The sequence below is a fragment of the Furipterus horrens genome, unplaced genomic scaffold (assembly GCF_987537825.1).
Source record: "Furipterus horrens unplaced genomic scaffold, mFurHor1.1.pri manual_scaffold_4, whole genome shotgun sequence".
NCBI classification, from domain to species: Eukaryota; Metazoa; Chordata; class Mammalia; order Chiroptera; family Furipteridae; genus Furipterus; species Furipterus horrens.
In genome coordinates, this window is record NW_028327174.1 from 3,890,600 (window position 1) to 3,914,044 (window position 23,445).

Here is a 23,445-nt window from a genome sequence, read left to right on the forward strand (position 1 = left end):
ACCTAAAATAACCACATAGGACAGTCTGCAATTAAAAGTTTCTAATTAAAAGCAGTTCGTGGTAGGTAGTCTTGTCCTAGGGCAGTATTTTTCCCTAACAAAGGTTAATCTTCACCATCTTCTCCGTAACTGAGCCTGTTTTTGTGTTTATTTTGCATCTACAAAACCATACCTGATAACATACCTTTGGAATATCAAAGTAATTCCCTTTTTTCCAGACCCCCTCAAATCCCTACATTGTTATTATCCTGTTAATTGTGGACTGTTAATTATCCTATACCTACAAACGTAAATTCCATCACAGATATTGCCCCCACCCCGATCCCGGCCCCCCTTTGCTTCCTCCCACCTCCCTAATCTATCACCAAGGGAGTTCATGTAACCCTCCTAAGGCCTCCTCGTTTGATTGTAATGTAGAAAATAAGGTATAACTGCTATTCTCTGGAATATTTTCTGAAACCGTTGAGGTTTTGCTTCCTGGCAATTGCTGTCAGTTTGGCTCAAATAAACTCATAAAAATTATTACGGGTTTGGACTTTTCTTACGCTGACAGTCCTTATAACAAAGCCTGCCAGGTAGGGGCTACCGTAGTCCCCATCTTACAGACAGACACTGCGGAGGGGACACATAGGGGACTGGACTCAGGGCTGCAGTCATCACGCCGCTCGGCCTCGGTGTCAGGGTCAGGGCCGCGGCCAGACCCTTTCCACCTCCTTTCCGGGCCCTGAAGGTTGCGAGGCTCGCGGGGATACGCTGGCTAGTTCTTCCCTGGCTCTCAGCCCGGCACAAAAAGGGTCCCCAGCTGCAGAGGTAGAGACTCGCGGGGAAAGTCTGACCCCGGAAGCAGTTGCGGCGCCAGCGGTCGCGTCTTCGGTTGCCAGGGCGGCGCCCCGGAAGGAGGGCGCGGCGGGCCGGTCCGTCGGGCGGCGAACGGGGTCCTCCTGCAGGCGCCGGAGCGGGGCTGGAGGCGGGGCCGGCGAGCGGTGCGGGGGCCGCCCTGCTCCGCGCGCCTCGGCGCTGCTCCGGGCCCCGCGCCCACAGGTGAGGCCCCGCGCCCAGGGCGCCGCATGCCAGGGCCAAGGGCAAGGGCGTGGCTGGGCGTGGGTGGGCGCGTGCGCTGCCCCGGTCGGCCCGGAGCCCTCCAGGAGGGATGCTCTGACTTCGGTGCCCCCTTCGAGGGCCTTCTGCCGCGCGCCCGTGTAACCGCACTCTCCTTGTTATGGGTTGTCCCGGCGCTTCGTCGCTCCTGCGCTTTTGCCGCGGTCTGTATTGTTCCTGTTGGCAGCGCGCGGGCACCTGTGGCGACAGCTCTGGGCAGGACGCTGCAGGGGTGTGTCCCCCGCTCTGCCCGCCTGTCTCGGGGCCTGGCCCTAGCTGGGTATCTCCCCTCCCTGCTTGCCCACCGGCTAGCTAGGGGGGTGGGCGCAGACCTAGTCGTCCGCCTCAGAGTAGCTGGAGCATTACAGGGGACCCGTTCTAGAAGTTACAAGTGTCCTGTCGCTGTAAGCCCTTCAGGGTTTGCAAAGGGGTTCTTCGCTCGGGAGACATTTACTGAGCACATTTCAGTGCCAGGCCGTGGCAGTGCGAAAGATCGGCACACAGGGAATTACAGGCACGAGTAAACAGTCGCGCGGAGTGGGGTCACTGCCACCCGCAGGCAGTGAGCTGCCGACGGATGCACTGTGTCGATGTAAAGTCATTTACATTGTTATTTATTATTTTCCTTAAATATGGCGCTTCTTCCTTTTCAAAGAAGGCTAGCTGGAAACACATCCAGATGCCCTAGAGTCCTGGCCTAGCTGGGACTTTATGGAAAGTGAGAGTGAGCCCTGACTGGTGTGGCTCAGTGGGTAGGGCATCCTCCTGCAAAGCGAAAGGTCGCGGGTTCTATCCTGGGTCAGGGCACATGCCTGGGCTGCGGGTTCAGTCCTGGTCAGGGTGCGAAAGAGAGGCACCCGATCGATGTTTCTCTCTCACATCGATCTCTCCCTCTCTCCCTCCCTTCCCCTCTCTCTAAAAATAAATACATAAATTTTTTTTTTTAAAGATATAAAGTAATAGTGATAGTCTGGGGTAGTGCAATGAAGGCAGAGAGGGATCTGGTCTTAGAGAGCTGGACAGGAAGAGTGAGATGAGCCACCCGCCCCCCCCACTGTTCCCTCCTGAAAGGTTGTCCTGGCTTTTTGCCTGAGAATAGTTATAACTCCAGGATGTGAAAGGCCTCTTGGCAAGGTTCTCTGTGTCAGTCTGCTGCTGGGCAGAGAATGAACAGCACTAAGGAAACCAGACCCAGACCCAGACCCTGTGCTTGCTCCAGGATCTCTGGGATGCTGGGGAAAGACGCAGAAGGATCTGGAATCTTCTGGAGTAGAGCTGATGTGATTTGGTGCTTGATTGAATTGCTAGGCACCGCCTCCTCAGGGCCACAGTGGAGCTTTGTCTGTTGTTAAAGCACTTTGCCTCCGGGCTCACGGCTCCTGGATTGCGTCTCTTGGCTCTTCAGGACCCCAGTGGTTAGGGAGCCTCTCTTCGCAGCTGCCTCACGGGGCTGTCCGCGCCAGCCCGGGGGCCACGCCTGTGGAAGCTTGTTCCGGAGTTTGTGAAGATTCTGCCCACTAGCTCCAGGAAGGGGACCCACATGTGTTCTGGAAATGCCAACAACCATCTGTTTTCCTGATGGCTTTCCAGGGATGACATAGTCCAGGGGGTGACAGCCCACCTGGGTTTCCAGCTGTGATCAGAGTGAAGATCAGCACGTCCCTGTTTTTCCAGGTTAGGTTTTGATGACGCTCAGTGTTGAAAGTGGCTGACCAACTTGCTTAAAATTCAGATGCATCAGTTCATGGGAATCAGTCCAGAGGTAAAGTGCCAAGTTCAGTACACAGTACCATTAACCCCACATTTTTTTTTCCTGTTTTAGGAGGAAGTGACAGGAAAACAACCGACATTAGGTATTTATTTACTTTCCAAAGTAAAAAAGCGTACCATGTCTTAGGGCTGGGAAGGAATCAGCCCTGGCTTCTGTACTGTGGGATTGGCCTGCTGGCTCCTCTGTCTGTTCTGCGGACAATTTCAGCGCCCCCCTGCCCTGCGGGGGGTCGGAGTCTGATGGGACAGTTGACACCCAGTGTGGGAGAGAAGCAGGGCAGGTTGACACCAGGCTGCAGCCTCTCTCTCTCTCTGCTGCCTCTTACTCCATCTGTGAGTGGAGAGAAAGCCTGCCCGAGGGCGCAGTGACCCATAAATGACACACCTGGGTGCGCAGGCTGCCCAGCCCCGTGCCCCACACTTCCGACTGCTTGATAAGCAGTAGCTGTTGTTCTAGGGATGACAAAGGTATGTAATTAGTGCTTACCCTGGGAGGGCGGGTGTCTCCAGGCCCTGCCCACAGCCCGGCGGTTGGGCCCATGGTGTGCGGGGCTGGGACGGAGCAGTGTGCACAGCCAGTCAAGAAAAGCTTCCGGGGCAAAGCTCCTGCTGCCTGAGCACGTGTTTCCAATCCAGCTAACCGCTGGAGTCCCTGCTGTGTGCGGGCCCACACCTGCCGGGCCCTGCAGTGACCGAGGCAACACTGAAGGGAGCCGTTGCTTGCATCCCGGTTTTTTGACCTGGGAGACCGAGGCCCCGAGAGAACCTGCCAGGACTTGGGGCTCAGACATGGCTGCGCCGGCCACGACCCGGGCCTCCTAGCAGCAGGTGTGGGGGAAGCCGCTGTCCCTCCTTTGGCTCGTCCAGGGTTGCCTTGTCATCGGTTCTGGTGCTGGTTTCTACGTTGATTTGGCGCATTTCTGAAAAGAGGTCCTGCCTCTTCAAAGGAGGGGTGGCCTCAGTTCATTTATCTCCTTTTTTTTAAAACTACAAATGAGTGTCTTGTGTTTTTGTTCATCACTTTACTGTATTTGGTCTCATATATACACACATATAATTTTTTATGGGCATAAATTTCTCATTCTTCTTTTCCCTAGGATGCTGATGCCTTATATTAGTTTCCTAGGACTATGGTGTCAAAGTGCCACAAGTTGGTGGCTTCAGGTGTTGGGAGGGCCATGAGTCTACGGAAGGAGGGATTCCTTGTCTCTTCCCGCCACTGGCAGCCCTGGGCAATCCTTGGCCCGTGGAGCATAACTAACCTCGGCCCATCTTCAATGGCCGTCTCCCCTGTGGCTGCATGCCCCTGTGTCTGCACTTCCTCATAAGGACACCTGGCATTGAACTAGGGCCCACCTGAATGAGCTCATCTTAACCACAGAGACCCTGCTTCCAATTAGGTCACATTCACAGGTGCCAGGGTTATGACTTCAACATGTTTTGGGGGGCACAGTTGAGCCCTAACACATCCCCAGAAGGGACTATTAAGAGCAAGGAGTCAGGTTTGAAGGGCTGACCCTTGAAGACCGGTCCGTTCGCGCGCTCACTTGCAGTGCCGCCCCCGGGCCAGTGGTCCCGGTGCTGGAGGTAACGGTCGGGCAAAGGGCCTGCGCTCTGCTGCAGATGCCCACACTTAGCTCTAGAAGCAGCGGGGTGCGAGGGGGGTGGGGGATGGAAGGCGTCCCTGGCCTCACGTGCGTGGGGAAGGAGTGTGCGCAGAGACCTGAGTGCACGCAGGGTAAGGCGTTCTGAGCGCCGACGAAGGGGGGGGGTGAGCCCTGCGGAAGATTCCGAGGCAGGAACATCAACTCCAGCGGAGGGCTGAGAGCACCCCCCTGCGGCAAGTGGCTTTGGACTGTGATTGGTAGGACCTGGGCAAGGAGCAGCGGAGAAGGGGTGATCGAGCCCAGGCTGGTGGGCGGGATAGTCGTGCACGTGCGTGGAACAGTGTGGGTGGCGGGCGGCTCGGAAGGCCCAGCGGGAGCCGGGAAGCAACAGTGTTCAGAAACGCTGATCGTGAGCAGAGAAGGTCCCAAGTCCCCTCGGGGCGCTTGTTGGACAGGAGACGCCGCCCCCGGAGACCGCGCAGTCACAGTCCTGCCGTGTGCGTGGGGCTGTCAGAGCGTCTCCCGACCCTGTGCTGTGTGTCCCTTTCAGCCACGTGTTAACTTTAGTTTAGGTAAGGACCCAAGGCAAGTCGGAAACTGGGGAGAAACTAGACGTTCCCGTTGGCTCCATAAGTACCTGTGGCAGGTCCAGGCTGGGGTGTTCGCCTTGAGTGACCGTTTGTCACAACAGAGGGAGCAGCGGGCTTCTCGGCCTTCTCGGAGGTTCCAGCTGCTGCTCCGCTCAGCCACGTGCAGCGCGCTGCCTTTGTGATGCTCCCTGTTGCCCTCCCTTCTGCGTCGGCGCCAGGTGTCATTCCCAGGTGGGAGCTGGTGGCGGGTGTGAGGCCGCCCTCGGAGGTTTGTTTGAAGTAGGGTGAACGAATCGCGTGGCCTGGGTGCTGCCTGGCTGGGGGGCGATTCTCACCTCCCACACTTAGACTCCGGTGGGCAGGACACGCGCAGGGTCGTCCGGGCTGCGGGGCTGGGGGCTGAAACCCCGTAGAGAAAAAGGAAACTCCTCTCTGCGGTGGGTTTTGACGCTCTGTGAATGGTGTGCGAGGCGCGTGGCACTTGCTCGTGCTGGGATGACGTGGGTTCCCAGCACATGGCAGTGAGGCTTCTGTCGTCATCTCCCTGTGGTGACCGCTGACTCTCCGCCTGGACCGTGACCAGTCAGTCAATGACCTTATATGGTGGTTAGATGGCACCTGTAGTTTGCAGAGAGATTCCATTTATTCCTTACTGTGCCCCTGTGGGTGTTGCCAGTCTGTTGAAGGCCAAGTTCACAGAGGGAAGAGATGGACTGTGTTGAAAGAGGTGGCACTTTAAAGTAGGGTCACCTGGATTTGAATCAAGGCGCCATGACTTCCTTTGGTCTGGTTCTCAGCACAGGCTCTTAGCCTTTGAAGCTCAGCTTCCTCATCCATAAAATAGGGGCAAGGACAACGATAAGATCAAACATTTCTCGAGTTTTCCCCGGGCCAGGCACTGTTCCCAGTGCTTTACGTGTGTTCACTCATTTCGTCGTCACTGTAACAACTGAGGCGTGTCGATAACGTTGTTATCCTCATTTTACAAGGGAACCAGAAGTTCAGAGAGGCTGAGTAACTTGCCAAGCTCACACAGCTAATAAGTGGTGGAGCCGGGCCTTGAACCCGAGCTTCGGGGTCGCTACAAGACCAACTTCTCCCCTCTGTGACCCTACCAGGCCAGGCAGGGTGAGGAGGGCGTGGGCTGACGTGGGAAAGCATCATGACCCCTGCCTGGCAGGTCTGGACATGGGAATTCATTTTCTTTCCTTCTTTCGAGGCAAGGCATACTTGGGTCCCCATCTCCACCTTGTGCGCCTTTTCTGCCCTGCCAGGTGGCCTCAAAAGCAAAGCTGTTGTCAGACCATGGAGGAGGTGCCCCCATTCATGAAAGACCCTCAAGGGCCCTGGCATTTGAGCCTGTTTTTCAAGGATCCCCTTCTTCAGAAAGTGTGCACAGAAGTGTGACAAACACGACCTCCTCTGGCTGCAGCTGGAGTGGGAGCCTGGCCTCCTGAGCTGCCTGAGCAGTTTGAAAACCAGGAGATGGGTCCAGAGAGGTCGAATACCTTGCTCAGAGACACCCAGTGGTATGGACAGACATGGGGCCATAGTCAGTCTGACGTGAGCATCCACCGCTCACCAGGCACGGTGCTAGGCCCTGGGCACAAAGCAGTGAGGAAGGAGGCTCATCCTCTGCCCTCCAGGAAGGTCAGAACTGCAGGGGTACCGAGGGGCTGCGTACCTGGCCTGGAGGGTCAGGGAGGCTGTGTGGAGCAGGTGGCAGGTGAATGGGCGGTGACTTGGCCAGGAGGTGGGGGGCGGGAGGAATTCTGTAGGCAGAGGTGCCCAGCATGTGCAAAGGCCCTGAGGTGGACAGAGCTTGGCAGAGAACAGGGCGGCTGGAGGAGAAGGAGGGGAGGGCCAGGGGTCTGAGTCGTTCAGGTGTGCACTGGGAGGGCCGTGCCATTATTAAACACAAGAGTGACGATAAGCACTTGGAGGTGACGCCCTTACGGAGAGAGAACTGAAGCAGGGCAGGGGAGGAGGCAGCGGGGTCAGCTGTACTTGAGGAGCCCAAAGTCAGCTCCTGGCCGTCGCCCACCACCCTGAGCAGGGCCACCCCCTACCCCCTGCCGCAGGTGCCTCTCCTGTGTGCTGGCGATTATTTAATAGCTGCTTTTATCTCCCACCGGCCAGGACTTCCCAGTTTCGACACAGTCGACATTTGGGGGGACGGTTTGTTGCGGGGGCTGTCCTGCAGGCTGTAGGGTGTTGGGCAGCATTCCTGGCCTCTATCGGCAGGCGCCAGAAGCATCGCCACCGCCCCCCACAAACAGAATGCCTCCAGACAGTGCCATGTGTCCCAGGGGACTGAATGGCCCCTGGCTGAGGACCACGGCTGGTGGGGCGGAGGGAGGAGCTGCAGGGAGGGGGTAGGTGTAAGCGCTGGGGATGTAAAGGGTTCCTTTGGGTGAGGGGAATTTGTTGACGTTTCTCAGCCCTCAGAAACTGGTCTCTTCCAGGATTATGGCAGGAAAAGTGAAATGGGTCACTGATATTGAGAAGTCAGTGCTGATAAATAACTTCGAGAAGAGAGGATGGATCCAGGTGACAGAAAACGAGGACTGGAACTTTTACTGGTGAGTGTAAGAGGCCGGGTTCGGTTGGTTTCCGAAGACTGTTTGTTGGCGTTATTCATTCACGTGCAGATGGCCCCCGGGGCAGGATTGCGTCCCCAGAGGGGCGTGTCCCCATGCCCTGGTGCGCCTGGTCACATTTTCCTTTCCAGAGCAGCCCTTGGTTCATGCACGGTGGCGAGGGCCCCGCAGTCCTGTTTGTCAGATGCCAGAGTGTGGCTAACACTGTGGGGACGTGGATGAAAAACCGGAGCGCCACGCAATCCGCGCCCCTCCCCCCACATTGGTGTTTCTCACAGTCAGCACCTCACCGCCCAGCACCCAGGGTCTGCGCCAGGGCAGTCAGAGACTTCCTGGGCGGGGGGGACAGGAGAGGTCTGTGGGGGAGAGCTCCGCACTTCTGTTTGCTTCCCTCGGGCAGCGAGGGGCTGCTCTTTGGCCTGAATTAGAAAACAGCGTCTGGAGCGTGAGCAGGTCTTGGTGAAGAAAAGCAGAGGTTTGGCGTAGCCTCCTGGACGGCGCTGCGCCCAGCCGGGGACCTGGGCGTTGTTCTGGACTCTTCTCCACCTGCCCCGTCCTGGGGTGAGGTCCCCTGCTCCCTCCTCGGGCAGCCGCCCCCTCTGGCCGGGCCACACGACCAAACTTAAAGCCAGGTGGTGGGGTCAGTGGGTCGTTGCCCCTGCCAGCCGGACCCCCTGCAGACCTGGGTCTAGAGATCCACAGTGAACCTATGGGGTGGAGCACATCAGGGCGCTGGGGGCGCTGTCACCCTGCACACGTCCCCCTCCCCAGCCCCACTCGCCCTGCTGCTGCCTTGAGAGATGCTTTGGCCCCTCTGCAGCCGCTTCTCTTCTGCCCCCCCCCCCCCACGCACATATGAAGAAAAACGCCTCGCGAAGCTGCTGGTGTTCCGACAACCACTGCGAAAATAGCTCGCGTGTTGACAGGAAGTCGAAGCGACATGAAGCAGGAGAACAGTGCCTGCCCGAGCGGGTGTATTAGTTATCTGGTGCCAGATTAACGGTGCGTAACAAACACCGCAAAACCAGGGGGCTTGGAACAGCAGCTTTCTTTATTGCTCACAAGTGTCTGGGTTCGGCTCAGTGGTTTTTTTGGTCTGGCAGGACCGAGCTGGTCTGCCTGGGCTCCCTCGTGCATCTACTGTCTCCCGTGGGTCACCTGAGGCTTGACGTGTCTGAGCTGTGCTGGCTGGGACTACAGAGGCCTTCTCATCACAAGTCTGTCACCTCCCTCCACCCGGCCCGCCTGGGCTTGTTCTCATACTGGGGACAGAGGGGGCAGCCTCTAGGCCTTTCAGAGCCAGTCTCAGAGGTGGCATACCGTCACTTCTGCCACACTCTGCTTGGCCAAAGCAAGGCCACAATGGTAGGTGCGTGGGCCCAGGCCATAAAAAACTAGCAGCTTCTGCTTCCTCTGTGGCTGCCTGTGCGGGAGTCCTGCCCTGCCCGGCCCTGCGGGAGGCCTGTCCTGCTGTGACCCGTGGCAGCTGTGCCCAGCCCTGCCCGCCGGGGTGCCAGACACATGAATGAAGCCTCTGCCACCCTCCAGACCAGCTCATTCCCCGCTGAATACCACCCAGTGATGCTGGCTGAGCCCTGTCCAAATTCTGTACCCACAAAGCCACACGACGTCATTCAGTGGTTGCTGTCTGAAGCTGCTGAGACTGGGCAGTTTGTTCTGCAGGAAGGGACACGCAGGACACCCGCGCCACCCAGCCAACGGTGATTGCAGGGGACTTGCTCGTTGCCGTGTAAGCCGAGGGACGGAGGGCAGGCCTCGGTATGCAGGCAGCCTTGCTTCCCGTGTGGACCCGTTGTCGTTGGTGAAGGGAAGTTTCTGCCTGTAGCAGTGTTCCCGCGAGTGAAGGAGGCCTGAGAGCAGAATGTCACCCTCTCGTCACCCCTGGTGACGTAAGGACCTGGGCCTGTCCCGTGCAGGAGCTGCTGCCCGCAGGGCTGCTGAGACGCGCCTGTGGCTGGTCCCAAAGGGACGTGCCCTCCGCGAGATGTGCCCACCACGTGACGTGCCCGCCGCACCTCGGAGACTGGGTGTGAAGAAACAGACAAGGTTTCTCATCGCTCCTTTTTCTGCTGATTTTGTGCTGAGACAGGAATATTTTGGACACATTAGGTTAAATATATATTAGTTAGATTATTTTTACCTATTTCTTGTAACCTTTTCAACTTAATGGGGCTGTTAGAAGATTCACAGTTACCTACGTGGCTCCGTGTGGGTCACATGTTCTTCGCTGCTCTGGGCAGCGCTCTTCGGCCACTCCCCTGCCAGTGGCCGCACAGGCCTCCAGGACACAGCCCTGCCTGAAAGTGACTCCCCTCTGCCAGGAAGTGTGGGTCCAGGGGGTGCGCCACACGAGGGACGTGCGAGGTGAGAAGCCTGCAGGCTGGAGGGCCCAGCGTCCTCAACAAATGAAGCACAGAGGACAGATGGAAAGGAGGGGCGCGCACGGACCCAAGGATGTGCGCGGGAGCAGCAGGCCCCCGGCCGGGCCCTGGCGTCGGCGCGGGCCGTAAGAAATGTCAGACAGGGAAATCGGAACCCGGTTAACATCCGATGGCGTTCGGGAACTGCCGCCTCCTGTCGTGGCTGTGCTAACAGTATAAAATGGGGTATCGTGCAATAGAAAAAGGGGTCCTCAGTGCTAGAGGCTCCCAGGAGGACACCGGGGGTGAGATGATGGGATGTGTGGGGACGGTTTCAGACAAGTCCGTGACGTAGGAAACGAACAGCGGACGCGGGTTGGGAGCGGCGGGGGCGGGGCGGCGCTGAGCGGGCGCGCGGGGCTTTGGTGCGCTCCTCTCCCTACTTCACGTATTGTTGGGCTTTTCCATAATAAAGAGTGAAGAAAAACTCTCCTCATTCTAATGAGCGTGGGTGCTCCAGACCCCTCTTTAGGTTGGCGCCCTGGGTGGGGGCAGGGACGGGTCACAGAGAGAGAGGCCACTGGCTGTCTTGTTTGGTGACTCTGGTTCCCTTGTGGGCGCCGGCCCTCCCGTCCTGCTGGCCCGTGGGGCTTGCGAGGGCACGGAGGGCGTGGCAGGGACCCCGGCTTCCCAGAAGCTTGGAAGGAATCCGTTACTCACTTCAGCCGGGTGCAGCCCAGTTTCATGCTGACTCGGGGTCTTGACTAACCCCCGGATTTTGGTTTTAAGGGGTCTCTCTCCTTCCTGACTTTGGGTGCAAATATTGTGTAAATGACTTCCCTGGCTTCAGAGTCTGAAAGAGTGGTGTTCATTAGTTTGTTATCAATAGTCGTTATCATTAACTGATAAACATTTACTGAGCACCTGTCGTGTGCCAGACAGTGAAACCGCTCAGGGTAGAGTCAGAACCGCTCCTGCCTCACAGTCCGTGTCAGAGCTGGTCCCTGGACACGTGTTCTGTGCCACTGTGGAATGAGGGCCGTGGGCTGGGCACCCCGGCCCCAGTGCTGGGGGTGGGGGAGGGTAATGAGTAAGGGCTCTGGGGTGTTCCCGGGCTTTAGTGAGAGCACCTCCGGGTGGGCCACTGTGAGCTTTTGTCCTGTCAGCCCCCTTGTGCTTCCCTTTTAGGATGAGCGTGCAAACCATCCGCAGCGTCTTCAGTGTGGAGACTGGTTATCGGCTCGCAGACGATCAGATAGTCAACCATTTTCCAAACCACTATGAACTGACCCGGAAGGATCTGATGGTGAAGAATATTAAGAGATACAGGAAGGAGCTGGAGAAAGAAGGGAGTCCTCTGGCAGAAAAAGATGAGAATGGAAAATACCTCTATCTGGGTGCGTGCCTTTTCCGCGGGCATCGCGTTTTACGTACAAAGAGTTGAGTTTAGTTACTTCGGCCCCACGGGGCACTGAGGTGGCGGCTGTGTGATGAGTGGGTTTGTGCCAGTTGTGGGGGCACCTCTCGCTCCCGTGCCTCCAGGGTGGGAATCAAGGTCTAACTGAGCGAGTGCCTCGGGGACGCGCTTTGTGTAAGTAAGGGGGGACGTCCTCAGTGCTGAGCACGCGTGACCGCTTCCTGAACTGCAGCGTGCCCCGAGGGATCGTGACGGCTTCCAGCAGCTGCCAGGGAGCGCGTGTGTCCCTGTCCCATCTGGTGATGAGAGCTGGACTGTCAGATAGCTTTAGAATCCCTTTCTGTGCCTGGGCACTAGTGCAGAAGTGACCTCCCTGGGCCTCAGCTTCCTCCTGTGGTTGGAGGGAGCGATTGGTCCCAGCTCACAGGTACTTTGGGGGGCAGATGACACAGGCCTGTGGGGTGCTTAGCACGCAGGCACCGAAGGTCAGTTAGACCCGCACAGGAATTAAACTGTGGAAGCCTTGTTCCGTTAGGTGTTGGACGGGGGTGGGGGTGGGAGTGATGACAGAGGCCCCCAAAGGCGGTGGCGGTGTTTTCTGTCTGTGGCCGCCGCTGCGCTGGCTCACCCTGTCCTCGCTGCCTGCCCTTTCAGACTTCGTCCCTGTCACCTACATGCTGCCCGCCGACTACAACCTGTTCGTGGAGGAGTTCCGGAAGAGCCCCTCCAGCACGTGGATCATGAAGCCGTGTGGCAAAGCCCAGGGAAAGGGCATCTTTCTGATCAACAAGCTTTCGCAAATCAAAAAGTGGTCCCGGGACAGCAAAACATCTTCGTAAGTGGGGGACGCGCCTTTCCAGGTGCCTCCTCCATGGGCCATGGGCGGGGTGGCCCTCGCGTGCTTTTGCAGGTGTTCGGGGCAAGGCCCTGTGGCTACAAGAGCATCATTAGTCACAGAATCTCCCAAGGTGCGGGGCAGGGGGGCGGGCGGGGCAAAACCCAGCACAAGGTCCCAGGAGCCGGGAGCCTTTGTTCCGGAAGTTGGTGTGAGAGCCGTCCAGTCATAGTGTTTCTGAGATGGCGAAGCAGCTGCTTAATACCCAGGACCTGAGTCCCTGACACTTACTGTCTGAGTACGTTTTCTCGTGTAGACCCTCAGATTCCGCATCTGGGTAAACCGAGGACACCGGTAGTGTCACCCTCGCAGGGCAGTTGGGGATGGACTGAGTTCATTCTCACCTGAGCACCGGTCAGTGGGAGGAGTTGCATTAGGTCAGGTCCAGCCTCCTCCCCGGGTTCGAGGGTCTCCTGGGAACTGAGGACACCGGGACATTTGGTCCAAGGCTCGCTGTTCGCCTCTGCGAGGTCCTTCCTGGCCGTCCGCATGATCCTTTCCCGTGGGCGACGGCTCACCTGTCAGGAGTTCCCAGGGGCGACGGCGGTGCCTTCTCGTGGAGCACATTTAAATCTGATGGCACGTTGCTAGCCCCCAGGAGGGTCCGCCCAAGGAGCACCTCCCTGACGGGTTCCCAGGAGCCGCTGCCACTGCCCCCCGGGGCCGGGGTCGGGGGCTCCTCTGTGGACAGCGTCCCACCCCTGCGTTCTCACTTGACGAGAGGCAGGGAGCCTTGGTCCTGCTGTCTGACGGGGCTTCCTCTGGCCCGTCCAGGTTTGTGTCTCAGTCCACCAAGGAAGCCTATGTGATCTCGCTGTACATCAGCAACCCGCTGCTCATCGGCGGGAGGAAGTTTGACCTACGCTTGTACGTCCTGGTGTCCACGTACCGCCCGCTGCGCTGTTACATGTAAGGGCCCCGGGGTCCCGGCGCCGTTCTGAAGACGGTGCTTTGCTGTGACGCTTGCCCCTTAACGCCGTCGTGAGGGCGGGTGGCACGTGCTGAGTACTGAGTGAGACGCTTACCTTGGTGCTCATGGGAGTCTTACAGATAAAGGGCAGCTCTTCGAACCGTGCAGAGGTGCTCAGGGAAAGAGGCCAGACCCAGAGTGTGTAGTTCTGTTTCTGTGAAATGCCCGGAATAGACAGGTCTTTAGGACAGAGTAGGTTGGTGCTTGCCTGGTACTGGGGATGGGCCGTGACTGCTAACGGTCACGGGGTTCCTCTTTGTGGTGATGCAAACGTCGTAAAATTCATTGTGGTGATGGTCGCAGGACTCTGTACCAAAAACCATGGAATCGTATACTTTAGGTAGATGAGTTATATGGTACATATGAATTGTGTGTCAATAAAGCTGTTATTTTAAAAAGAACCATAGCCCTGGCTGGTGTGGCTCAGTGGATTGAGCGCTGGCCTGTGAACCAAGAGGTCACTGGTTCGATTCCCAGTCAGGGCACATGCCTGGGTTGTGGGCCAGGTCCCCAGTTCGGGGCATGTGAGAGGCAACCGATTTATGTATCTCACACATGGATGTTTCTCTCCCTCTCTTTCTCCCTCCCTCCCCCTCTCTCTAAAAATAAATAAAATCTTTAAAAAAAGAACCACAAAAAAAGGAGTGCTTTCAAATGTTTAAAGCAGCAAACCCCCACAGCTCCTTTTAGAGAACGAAGTGCTGTGTTTTTTATGCTTCTCCTCAGAGCGTTGCGTTGATCTGATTCCCACTCAGGTATAAGCTGGGGTTCTGCCGCTTCTGCACAGTGAAGTACACCCCTAGCACCAGCGAGCTGGACAACATGTTCGTCCACCTCACCAACGTCGCCATCCAGAAACACGGGGTGAGCGTTGCTTTTCCCTTGAGCTTCAGGAACTGGATTGATTTCATGGGTTTCTCTTCCTGTGTCTGCAGGAGACGGGGGTGGGTGGGTATGGGCGTGACACCAAGGTGCCCTGGCACCAGCAGGCAGTGGGGGCCCTGAGTGTCTGGCGTGGCTGTCCTGCCGCCAGCTGAACCAGTGTGGGGCGGGAGCGGGCCCCGCCTTTCTGTGTTGTGACCTTGGGCAAGTTCACCTGCCTCTCAGGGCCTCAGTTTCTCCATCGGTAAAAGGAGACGGTACTGTCCCCTTAGAGGGCCGTCGGGAGAGTTACCTGAGAGCACCGTGCGCAGTCATTCATTCAGCAAACACGCATGGAGCATCTGTCCGGGTTGGGCCCCTGCTAAGTGCCGGGGTTGCAGTGATGGGCAGACATTGCCTTGGTCCCTACTCACGGAGCCTAGAGCCCGTGGGGGGACGACGGTCATCAGATGACCTCACTGAGGAGCGTGTGGTCCCAAACTGAGATGTGTGCTCTGAGGGAAAGGGACGCGCACCCAGAAGAGCGTGGAGTGATGGCGTCACCTTGTCCCAGTGGGGGGACAAGGCTGCCCTGCAGGAGTGGGGCTTGGGCAGAGACCTGAAGTACAAGCAGGGGCCGCCCAGGTGGAGGTGGGGGAAGAGCCTGCTCGCAGAGGGTACAGCATGTGCCAAGGCCCTGTGGCTAGAGGGAGCATTGCAGGAGCTGACAGGAGGTCAGGGTGGCTGGAGACCCCAGCGCGAGGGCAGCGGAGTGAGAGGTGCCTTGGTCTTAAGCATGGAGATCGGAGCTGCCAGAGCCTGTAGTACAAGCTATGAATGGTTAAGCATGAGAATATTCCAGAGCTGAGTATTTAAAAAATGTGCCCATGTTGGAGGCCCAGATGCCCCTGGGGCCAGGTCCGCCTGCTGGGGGGTGCGGGGAGGGTGCTTGTGTCCTCTGGGGCGCACCCCTTGAGGCCCCGCCCCCCCTGTCATGACCAGGATGACTACAACCACATCCACGGGGGCAAGTGGACCGTGAGCAACCTGCGGCTGTACCTGGAGAGCACCCGGGGCCGGGAGGTGACCGGCAAGCTGTTCGACGAGATCCACTGGATCATCGTGCAGTCTCTGAAGGCCGTGGCGGTGAGCTCAGGGCGCTGGAGGGGCGCGGGGAAGGCAGCCTGGCGGGCTTGGGGAGCGGGCGACGCTTGTTGTTCTTGCTAAAAATACCTGTTTTAGGGTGTCGCCTCTTACTCGTTGGCTCGAGACTGAGGCGGGGTGGGAAGGGCATGGGGCCACTTCCAGTGCGGTGCTGCCTGGGTGCGCCACCAGCCGGGCCTCTGTCGCAGCCGCGTGCCTGCCATGCCCCTGGAATCGATAGCAGCGATTTCAGCCTAAGCTGACGTTTTGGAGGCAGCTTTCCGGCAGCCTGCTTACGTTTAGGCTTCTTGCTTTGCTATTTCATAGACATTTAGGGGGAGAGAAACCCACCGAGCCTACTTTCCCCCTGTCCGTGAGTGATGGGCTGGACGGGGCCCTCCCAGCCTTAGGGGTTTGCTGGGCCAAATGTGGTGCTTTTGGTCATGTCCACACGCCCACTCCACACGCCCACTCACGTGTAAGAAGGCCTGACGGCCGTGTCTGTGTGCCTCCCTCGCTGTGCCACACGGCCGCTGGCCGGGCCCCTGCTGCTGGCCTTCGTTCACGCAGTCCGGGAGGCCTGGCCGTCTGCATTTAAGCGAGTGCTGGTGGGGTGTCTTGTGCACCTGGAGAACAGTTTATGAAATGGAGCTGGAAATGGAAAACCCCAAAGTTTAAGTAAACAGATCGACTTCTGTCGCAGAGAGTGGGGGCTCAGACCCTGGCACTTGCATCCCCAAGGGCCTGAGGGGACCGAGAGCGGTGACAATGCTGGTGGTTTGTGACGAGGCCGCACAGCCTTATTCCAGTGCCCGGGCTGGAGCTGGGTTTCCCTTCGCTCCGAGGACAGTCTCATGCCGACAGAGGCCTTCATTGCTGGTCACCAAGCCTCTGATGACGGAGAGCTGGGGACGCCCGTGACCGAGGAAAGTGTCCACCTCTGAGCCTGGAGGAGGGTCAAGGGAAGAAAGGGAGGGCGGAGGTGGGGACCCACTGGTCACGGAAGTGAGGCGCGGCATGTCACAGCGGCGCGGGGGGCCCTGCTGCTCCCACGTCCCGCGTCTGAGGCGCTGGGCCCGCTGGGCCGCGCGGGGCGGCCGGGTAACCGCGGCCGCTCTCTCCGCAGCCGGTGATGAACAACGACAAGCACTGCTTCGAGTGCTACGGCTACGACATCATCATAGACGACCGGCTGAAGCCCTGGCTGATCGAGGTAACCGCCGGCCCCCGGCCCGCCCCCCCCCTGAGGCTGCTGCCCCACTTCAGGCCCCGCTGAGCCTGCGCCATGGCCCTCAGGCCGGGTGGCAGGCCTGGGGCATCTGATGAGGTTTCAGATTAACGGGGACAGGTGCCCAGGTGTGTCTGTTTGCTCGTGCTTGAAAACGAGCCCATTGCCGGTCTGTCACCTCCGGTGGGCCCAGCCCACAGATGGGAGCTCGGTGGCCTGGATGTCCCGGTGCTTCAGGGTGCTTCTGGATGAGTCCGTGCTTGGTGGCCCTGCTGTGTCCCCATGGGAGAGGTTGTTGTTCCCATTCAGGGAAGGAGCTCACTGATCCCGAAGCCTTGGGAAGTGGGGGCTTACCGTCCAGATATAAGGAACTTTATCTTCTTTTTTTTTAAGTTTTATTTATTTATTTTTTAGAGAGAGGGAAGGGAGGGAGAAAGAGAGGGAGAGAAACATCCATGTGTGGTTGCCTCTCGCACGTCCCCGACTGGGGACCTGGCCTGTCACCCAGGCCTGTGCACTGACTGGGAATCGAACCCGTGACTCTTTGGTTTGTAGGCCAATACTCAATCCACTGAGCCGCACCAGTCAGGGTGGAACCTGATCTTCTTTGGATAAAGGCAGAGTTTGGACGTGGATTAGTCTCCTTGTTTCAAGGCATAGACGGATGTCATGGTGGCTGTTCGAGAAAGTTCTAGAAAGGATGAGGTGCATACACACTCTTCCTATGACAAGCCTGGGTGACGCTACCTCAGTAGCACAACCACTGAGGGCCAGCTGTGGAGCCCCCCCTGTGGGCTTGCCCGCTTTGCTTTGTGACCAGGAAGAGGGGACGCAGGGGCCTGTGAGGGGACGCAGGGCTGGTTAGGCTATAAGAACGAAGGCCGTCCATCCGGCTGGCCCGCCGCCCCGTGTGCCTCTGAGCTCCGGGTCTTCTCGCCGTGCTCCCGAGGAGTGGGCGGCCAGGCCCATGTGGAGCCGGGAAAGCCAAGTCTCAAGAGCAGACTTGCTGCAGAAAAGTGAGCAGGAGCCCCTGCAGGGAGCTGCGGGGGGAGCCAGGTTATCCGAGAGTGAACTGTGTTCCGACGCAGTGCTCTCCGGGCTGCTGGGTGTCATTGCTGCCACGTGCACGCATGTGTGCGCCGTGGAGGACGGCTGTACATAAAACATGCTTCCTTTCCTTCCGTCTCAAACAGAGGGACTTGAGTAGGAGTCAGGCTTCCCTTAACTGGGAACATTACTTCTAACACAGGGACACTGTAATTCCAGCACCTTCATGGTAAGAACCGTGGCATTATGCTTATGTGACAGTGGTGATTCCTGGGGCCCCTGGGCCCCACCCCGCCTCTCACCGTGCACGCGAGACACCCTGCTGGCAGCACAAGGACAGCCTGACTGGGAGACGCCTGACCACCTAGCAAACCTGCTGCTTCTGCCCTCCAGGTCATTACGGCTGGGCCTCAGATAAGAGCGAGCAGGGGCCCTGGCCAAGGAGCTCAGTTGGTTAGAGCATCGAACCAGGATGCCGGAGTTGTGGGTTCGGTCCCCAGCCAGGGCACATGTAAGAAGCAACCGATGATGCCTCAGTAAGTGGAACAAACAAATCGATGTTTCCTTCTCTCTCCAAAAATAAATAAATAAATTAATTTTTAAAAAGGAGAAGAGTAGGTGGAGACTGAGGGACTGGGGCTCTCCACAGAGTAAATGTCTGCTTTTGTTTTTTTCTTATTTTAAGGATTTTGTTTATTTTTAGAGAGAGGGGAAGGGAGGGATACAGCGAGGGAGAGAAACATCATTGTTGGAGAAAAACATCGTTGTGCGCGAGATACATCGATCGGTTGCCTCTTGCACGACCCCAACCGGGTACATGACCCACAACCCAGGCATGTGCCCTGACCAGGAATCGAACCGGTGACCTTTTAGTTCGTAGGCTGGCACTCAATCCACTGAGCCACACCAGCCAGGGCTAGGTTTTTGTTTTGTTTTGTTTTTTAGATTTTATGTATTTATTCTTAGGGGAATGGAGGGAGAAAGCAAGCAAAACATCACTGTGAGAGAGAAACATTGATCGGTTGCCTCTCAAATGCACCCTGTCCAGGGACTGACCCACAACCCAGGCGTGTGCCCTGACTGGGAATCAAACCAGCGACCCTTCACTTTGCAGGTTGATACCCAAACAACTGAGCCACATCGGTCAGGGGGAATGCCTGCTTTGAACATGTGGACTTTTTGTGACCTTGCTTAACTCCTCAGAAGCCTTATAGGACTAACTTCTCGTTTATCAGATGGGTTCCTCGTTTGGGTCAGAATATTGCTTTATGGTGAGATATTACTCTCTTAGCAAAACAGGACCCATGACCATTTACTTCAACCCCACGATGCTACTCATTCAGGCTCCTTCGGTTCACTGATCTAGCAAAGCCCTGGGTGGCTTCTGGTCCTTAGGCCAGAGCTCAGCACACAGGGGGACACTGAAATGTTTGTGATACCCACTGACGGATCTGCAGATCACAATCCTAATCCTCTCTTCAGATGTTATTTATTTCATCTAACAGCTGACAAAAGTAGATCACAGAATCCTTCCTCCAAAGGCCTCGTGAAGATACTAGATATTAACAGTATGAGAGACAGCTTGACCTAAGTGTGTGGCAGCAGCGTTTTCTTCTGCTCTGCGCGTTCTCCTTCCAAAGGAGTAAGTGACAAGGGAAGGACGTAGTTTCTTTTCTCTTGCAGGTTAACGCATCCCCATCTCTCACCTCCAGCACCGCCAATGATCGGATCCTTAAGTATAACCTAATTAACGACACCCTCAACATCGCGGTCCCTAATGGCGAAATTCCAGACTGTAAATGGAATAAGTCGCCCCCAAAGGAAGTTCTTGGCAACTATGAAATTCTGTGAGTTTGCGTGTGACTGCTGTCATCCTTGTGTATTTCAGACTAAGGGGCGCCAAGGCCCAGCTTGGATTTCCTGGCTCTCTGTGGACTTGCCTCATGGGAGCAGCGTATTTCACTTGTTAATGCTGTTATGGGATAGATCACATAGTAGCAGAAAAGCATTCGGGTGCCACACCGGGCCTCTGTCTGGTCTTTGCATAATAAGCATTAGTGAAGCGCTTGCCACGTGCCGGGACTAGACATTCCCGGACCCGTCTGAAGCGGGGTTCCCTAGACCACAGGTGCTGTGCGAAGGGTCTCCTGACTTTACTGTCTCCTTCACTACCCTGATGTCTCATTCACGGTCCCTTTGGGGTCATGGCCAATGCCTTCTGGTGGCCTGTATAAAATGGGAACTGCGGTGCTGGGATGGTCCACAGTAACAGTTTAACAAGGTTGTACTTCTGTGCCCCATGGCCTCTGGGCTGCCAACAGGGGCCTTGCTGCTTCTCTGGGTGACGTGGGGTTTGCCCACTGCAGCCCAATGACCGCTTGGTGCCGAGTCCCGGAGATCTTGTTTCCTTGTTCCTCTGTTTCCAGGTACGATGAAGAGCTGGCGCAGGGTGACGGGGCTGACCGCGAGCTGAGAAGCCGTTCAGGCCAGTCAGGGGGGCCCAGAGGGGGCCGGTCGAGAGACTCGGGGAGAACTGTCCTCACCACCTGGAAGTGACCCCAGTAAGGGCGGGACTCCAGCCTGGACGCCCCATTCACAGCACCCGGGCCTCACTGAAGAAGTATTTTGACATTTCCCTTTTCTAGAGCTTTTTCCTCTCCTAAGCCCTGTAAATAAATAAAGGCACTTCTTTGAAAGGTTAAGGAGTCTGTTCCTAGGGAAAAACTCCATTTCTCCTTTGTTCTCATGCTGGTGAGCTTCTGAGACCAGACGTGTGGGGATTTTCCCCCTGTTCTCTAGCAGCCCTGTTCTCTAGCTGGTTCTGGGCGTCCTGCCATTTAGTTCCATTCTGCCCCTTCTGCCTGGGGAGGGCATGTTTTTTAAATTTTACACTAAATGAAAGACAAAACTAAAACTCAGAAACCTTACAGAATTTGCTGCCGCGACAAAGCAAGAATTTTAACCTGAGCTATTTGGGTTTCATTCCTTTGACCATGATTTTGAGGGAAACAGGCAGCTAGAAATATTCCTCAGTCATTTGTCTTCACTAAGGCTTGTGTCTACGTGTTCTCAGAAGACACTGGTCTCTGTCGCCTCGGTTCTGTCGGGGAGTCACTGTCAGATGAGCCCAGACCGCTGCCGTGCGGCTTTTGTGATGTCGGCACCTGGGTCTGCTGCAGGAGAGGTAAGCGCTGTCAGCTGCCGTCCGCGGGGACGGGCTCTTGCTGTGTGTTTACACCAAGCCACTCTGGACACGGTGACTTCACAGAAGAGCACGGGAGGAGACCCCAGTTGGTTGGGCGGAGTGACTGGCGCACCCACATAGCCCCCAGACAGGTGCCACTCTGCTGGGTGGAAGTGGCGCTCTTGCGACGCCTGAAGGGAAAGTTTCCTGAGACCCGCACCGAAGGACGTGGCTCTGTGGGACGGTTTATTGGTGACTTCCCATCTCCATCTGCCTTGCCGTGGAGAAAGTCCGGTCTTGTCTTCAGCAGGGCGAGGAGGAAGGCCACGGGCCAGGGCTCCATATTCAAGTCCGGTCCAGTCCAGGACCGGGTAGCTTAGCCGGTGTTTCCAGCTGCTGTCCATGGCTGTGCTGCGGTATCCAGGCTCCCTCTTGGAGACCGGGGAGAGAACGCCCAGGGGCGCAGTCATGAGCCATGGGGGTGTGGGGGTGACGGTGGAGAGGGAGAGAGAGAGAGAGCTTCTTTGTTCCCCTGGGGTCATAACCAGGAGCTTAGATTTGGGACCAACCAGGTGCTTTTTCAAAAGAAGCGATCGCTTGCCACACTGTGGAGGGCTTCAGACAGGCCCACAGCCCCCAGTTAGACTTGGAGGCCTCAGGGTCTGGCCCCGCCCCCTGGCCCCTGGAAGGGAGGAGTGTTAGACCCTTGGCAGAGGACGCCTGAAATCCCCTGCAGTGGGGAGCAGCAGCTTCCTGGCCGAGCAAGTGGCTTTCATTTCCCCGTTTATGAAACTCAATGTCTCGTGCCCTTTGCTGGCCTTCCCAGCTAAACACGGACGGTAACACATGGACACCCGTTCACTGAGCTGCGTTTACTGCCTTGAAGTGAACAAAACCCCTCACCTGTTTTTTGTGATGATGTGAGTAATGGGACTTTGTTCTCACGGTATTACGCTGAGGCCATACTTTAGACACAGGTCTTTCCCATACCCACATGTAAACACGCGTCACTTTACATGTATCATGTGTGTGCTCACATATGTTTAATATCATTTCACTGCCAGTTAGGGAGAAGGTCCTTTTAAATGGGTATAGTACCTTATAAAGTGAAGGGAGCATAATGGCCACGGTATTTAGCCAGAAACCAAATGAATTGCAATTTGGGGGTCTTGTCTGCTTGCTTCACTGTCAGTCTGACGTTACTCCCACTTCCTGGTCTGATCTGCGTGCGCCTGCTGTGCGTGACTGGTTTAGGTCTCCTGCTGCTGATGGTGGGTGGGGCTCGGGGTCTGAGTCAGCGTGGGGCTACGGGCTTCAGGCTCGGCTCTGCCCTTTATTGGTCTGTCCCAAGGCTGTCAGTGGCTCCTTGGACCTTTGCTTCCTAAGTGTGTACAAAGGGGGTTAATTATATTTGCCGCCACAGAAGTCACCAGTGCCACCACCTGCCGGCACAGCTGTGACTGTGTCCTCTCTCTCGGGAGGGGCGTCATCCCCAGGCTGCGGCTCCACCCTTGGCTTCCGTGCACAGTGCGCAGCTGGTCTGCCCGCCAGCTCCGACAACCCAAGCTCCCGGTTTGGTGGTTTTATTTTTTCCTCTTAGATAAACCCGGGAAAGGGTGGGGTCCCCGGTGGGGAATGTTGGCCTTGGGCTGAGCCTGGGGAGGAGGGAGCTCGCCTGTTTGCCAGGGACCAGGTTGCTAGGTGAGCACAAGTGTCTGCTAAGTAGATTTGTGTCAAATATTGACTGTCACATTAGTGATGTCATGTTCTGGGGCAGCTGCTTCCTCCCGGCCCTTCCAGAGCAGGCAGGGGTAGGAAGGGTGCGGGGCCCGAAGCAGGCCTCGGGAACGTGTGGGCTTGTGAGCAGACCGAGCGTTGCTCCGGCCACAGACCCAGACTCCAGTTTCTTTTTCTTTTAGATTCCAGAGAGATGGGAAGGGAGGGAAAAGAGAGAGAGAGAAACATTGATGATCAGTTGCCTGTTGCTTGTGCCCCAACTGGGGACCAAACCTGCAGCCCAGCATATGCCCTGACTGGGAATTGAACCCACGACCTTTCGGTTTGTGGGATGACCCCCAACCCACGGAGCCGCACTGTGTAGGGCCCCTAGACTCTAATTTCTGTTTTCTTATCCGCTCCCATTATTTTTTCCCCTTGTGATGGGGAGGGGAGTGTTCGCCACGTCTGAGGGCTGCACCATCTGGTCATCTTCACATCGTTTGTTTTTGTTTGATTTCTTTGATTTTTCCCAGAGGAAGCTCATCATTTGCCTGCTTCCCAAATGGGCTGCTCCCCCGTAATTCTTGGTGGGTGCTCCAGTGGGAATGAAGGTATCTTCCTAAATGTCCCCCAGTCCAGCAGTCCCCAAGCCAGGTGACAGGCTCGTCACTGGGTCCCCCACCTAGAGCCCCACCAGTCTCAGGCCACGGCGCTGTGGCCTCCAGCCGGGTCCCCGCTCCGGCCAGCAGGCCTTTTCTGACTTGTGTCCATTTCCTCTGTGCAGCCCACACCGCCCGTCCTCGGAGGCCCTCCGAACACACTGGGCCGCAGCCCCAACGTCACCTGACTTCTCTGCCTGCGTCGTCCTGTCCCCAGGAGACTGGCACGTTTCCAGCTCTGCTGTCTCTCCCAGCAGCCAGGGTGCACACTGAGCT

General features: G+C 57.0%; 1 protein-coding gene across 13 annotated transcripts; it reads left to right on the top strand.

The window, feature by feature from the left end:
- Positions 1 to 910: 910 nt before the first annotated feature.
- Positions 911 to 20,309, top strand: TTLL1 (TTL family tubulin polyglutamylase complex subunit L1). 13 transcript variants are annotated; one of them, XR_016510405.1, is made up of 13 exons: positions 911 to 1,041; positions 2,921 to 2,951; positions 6,340 to 6,594; positions 7,531 to 7,647; positions 11,235 to 11,443; positions 12,118 to 12,298; positions 13,133 to 13,267; positions 14,084 to 14,192; positions 15,192 to 15,335; positions 16,459 to 16,545; positions 17,754 to 17,836; positions 18,001 to 18,143; positions 19,320 to 19,381. XR_016510405.1 is itself a non-coding variant. In XM_090272293.1 (12 exons), exons 3-12 carry the CDS (start codon positions 6,551 to 6,553, stop codon positions 20,161 to 20,163), a joined length of 1,320 nt encoding a protein of 439 aa, XP_090128419.1. In that variant the 5' UTR covers positions 911 to 1,041; positions 2,921 to 2,951; positions 6,340 to 6,550; the 3' UTR covers positions 20,164 to 20,309. The 13 variants fall into 13 exon arrangements, 10 of the variants coding, with proteins under 10 accessions (XP_090128419.1, XP_090128422.1, XP_090128420.1 ...); XR_016510404.1 differs by having other exon boundaries at positions 19,291 to 19,352; XR_016510406.1 differs by lacking the exon at positions 17,754 to 17,836 and having other exon boundaries at positions 17,869 to 18,143; positions 19,291 to 19,352.
- Positions 20,310 to 23,445: the final 3,136 nt, after the last annotated feature.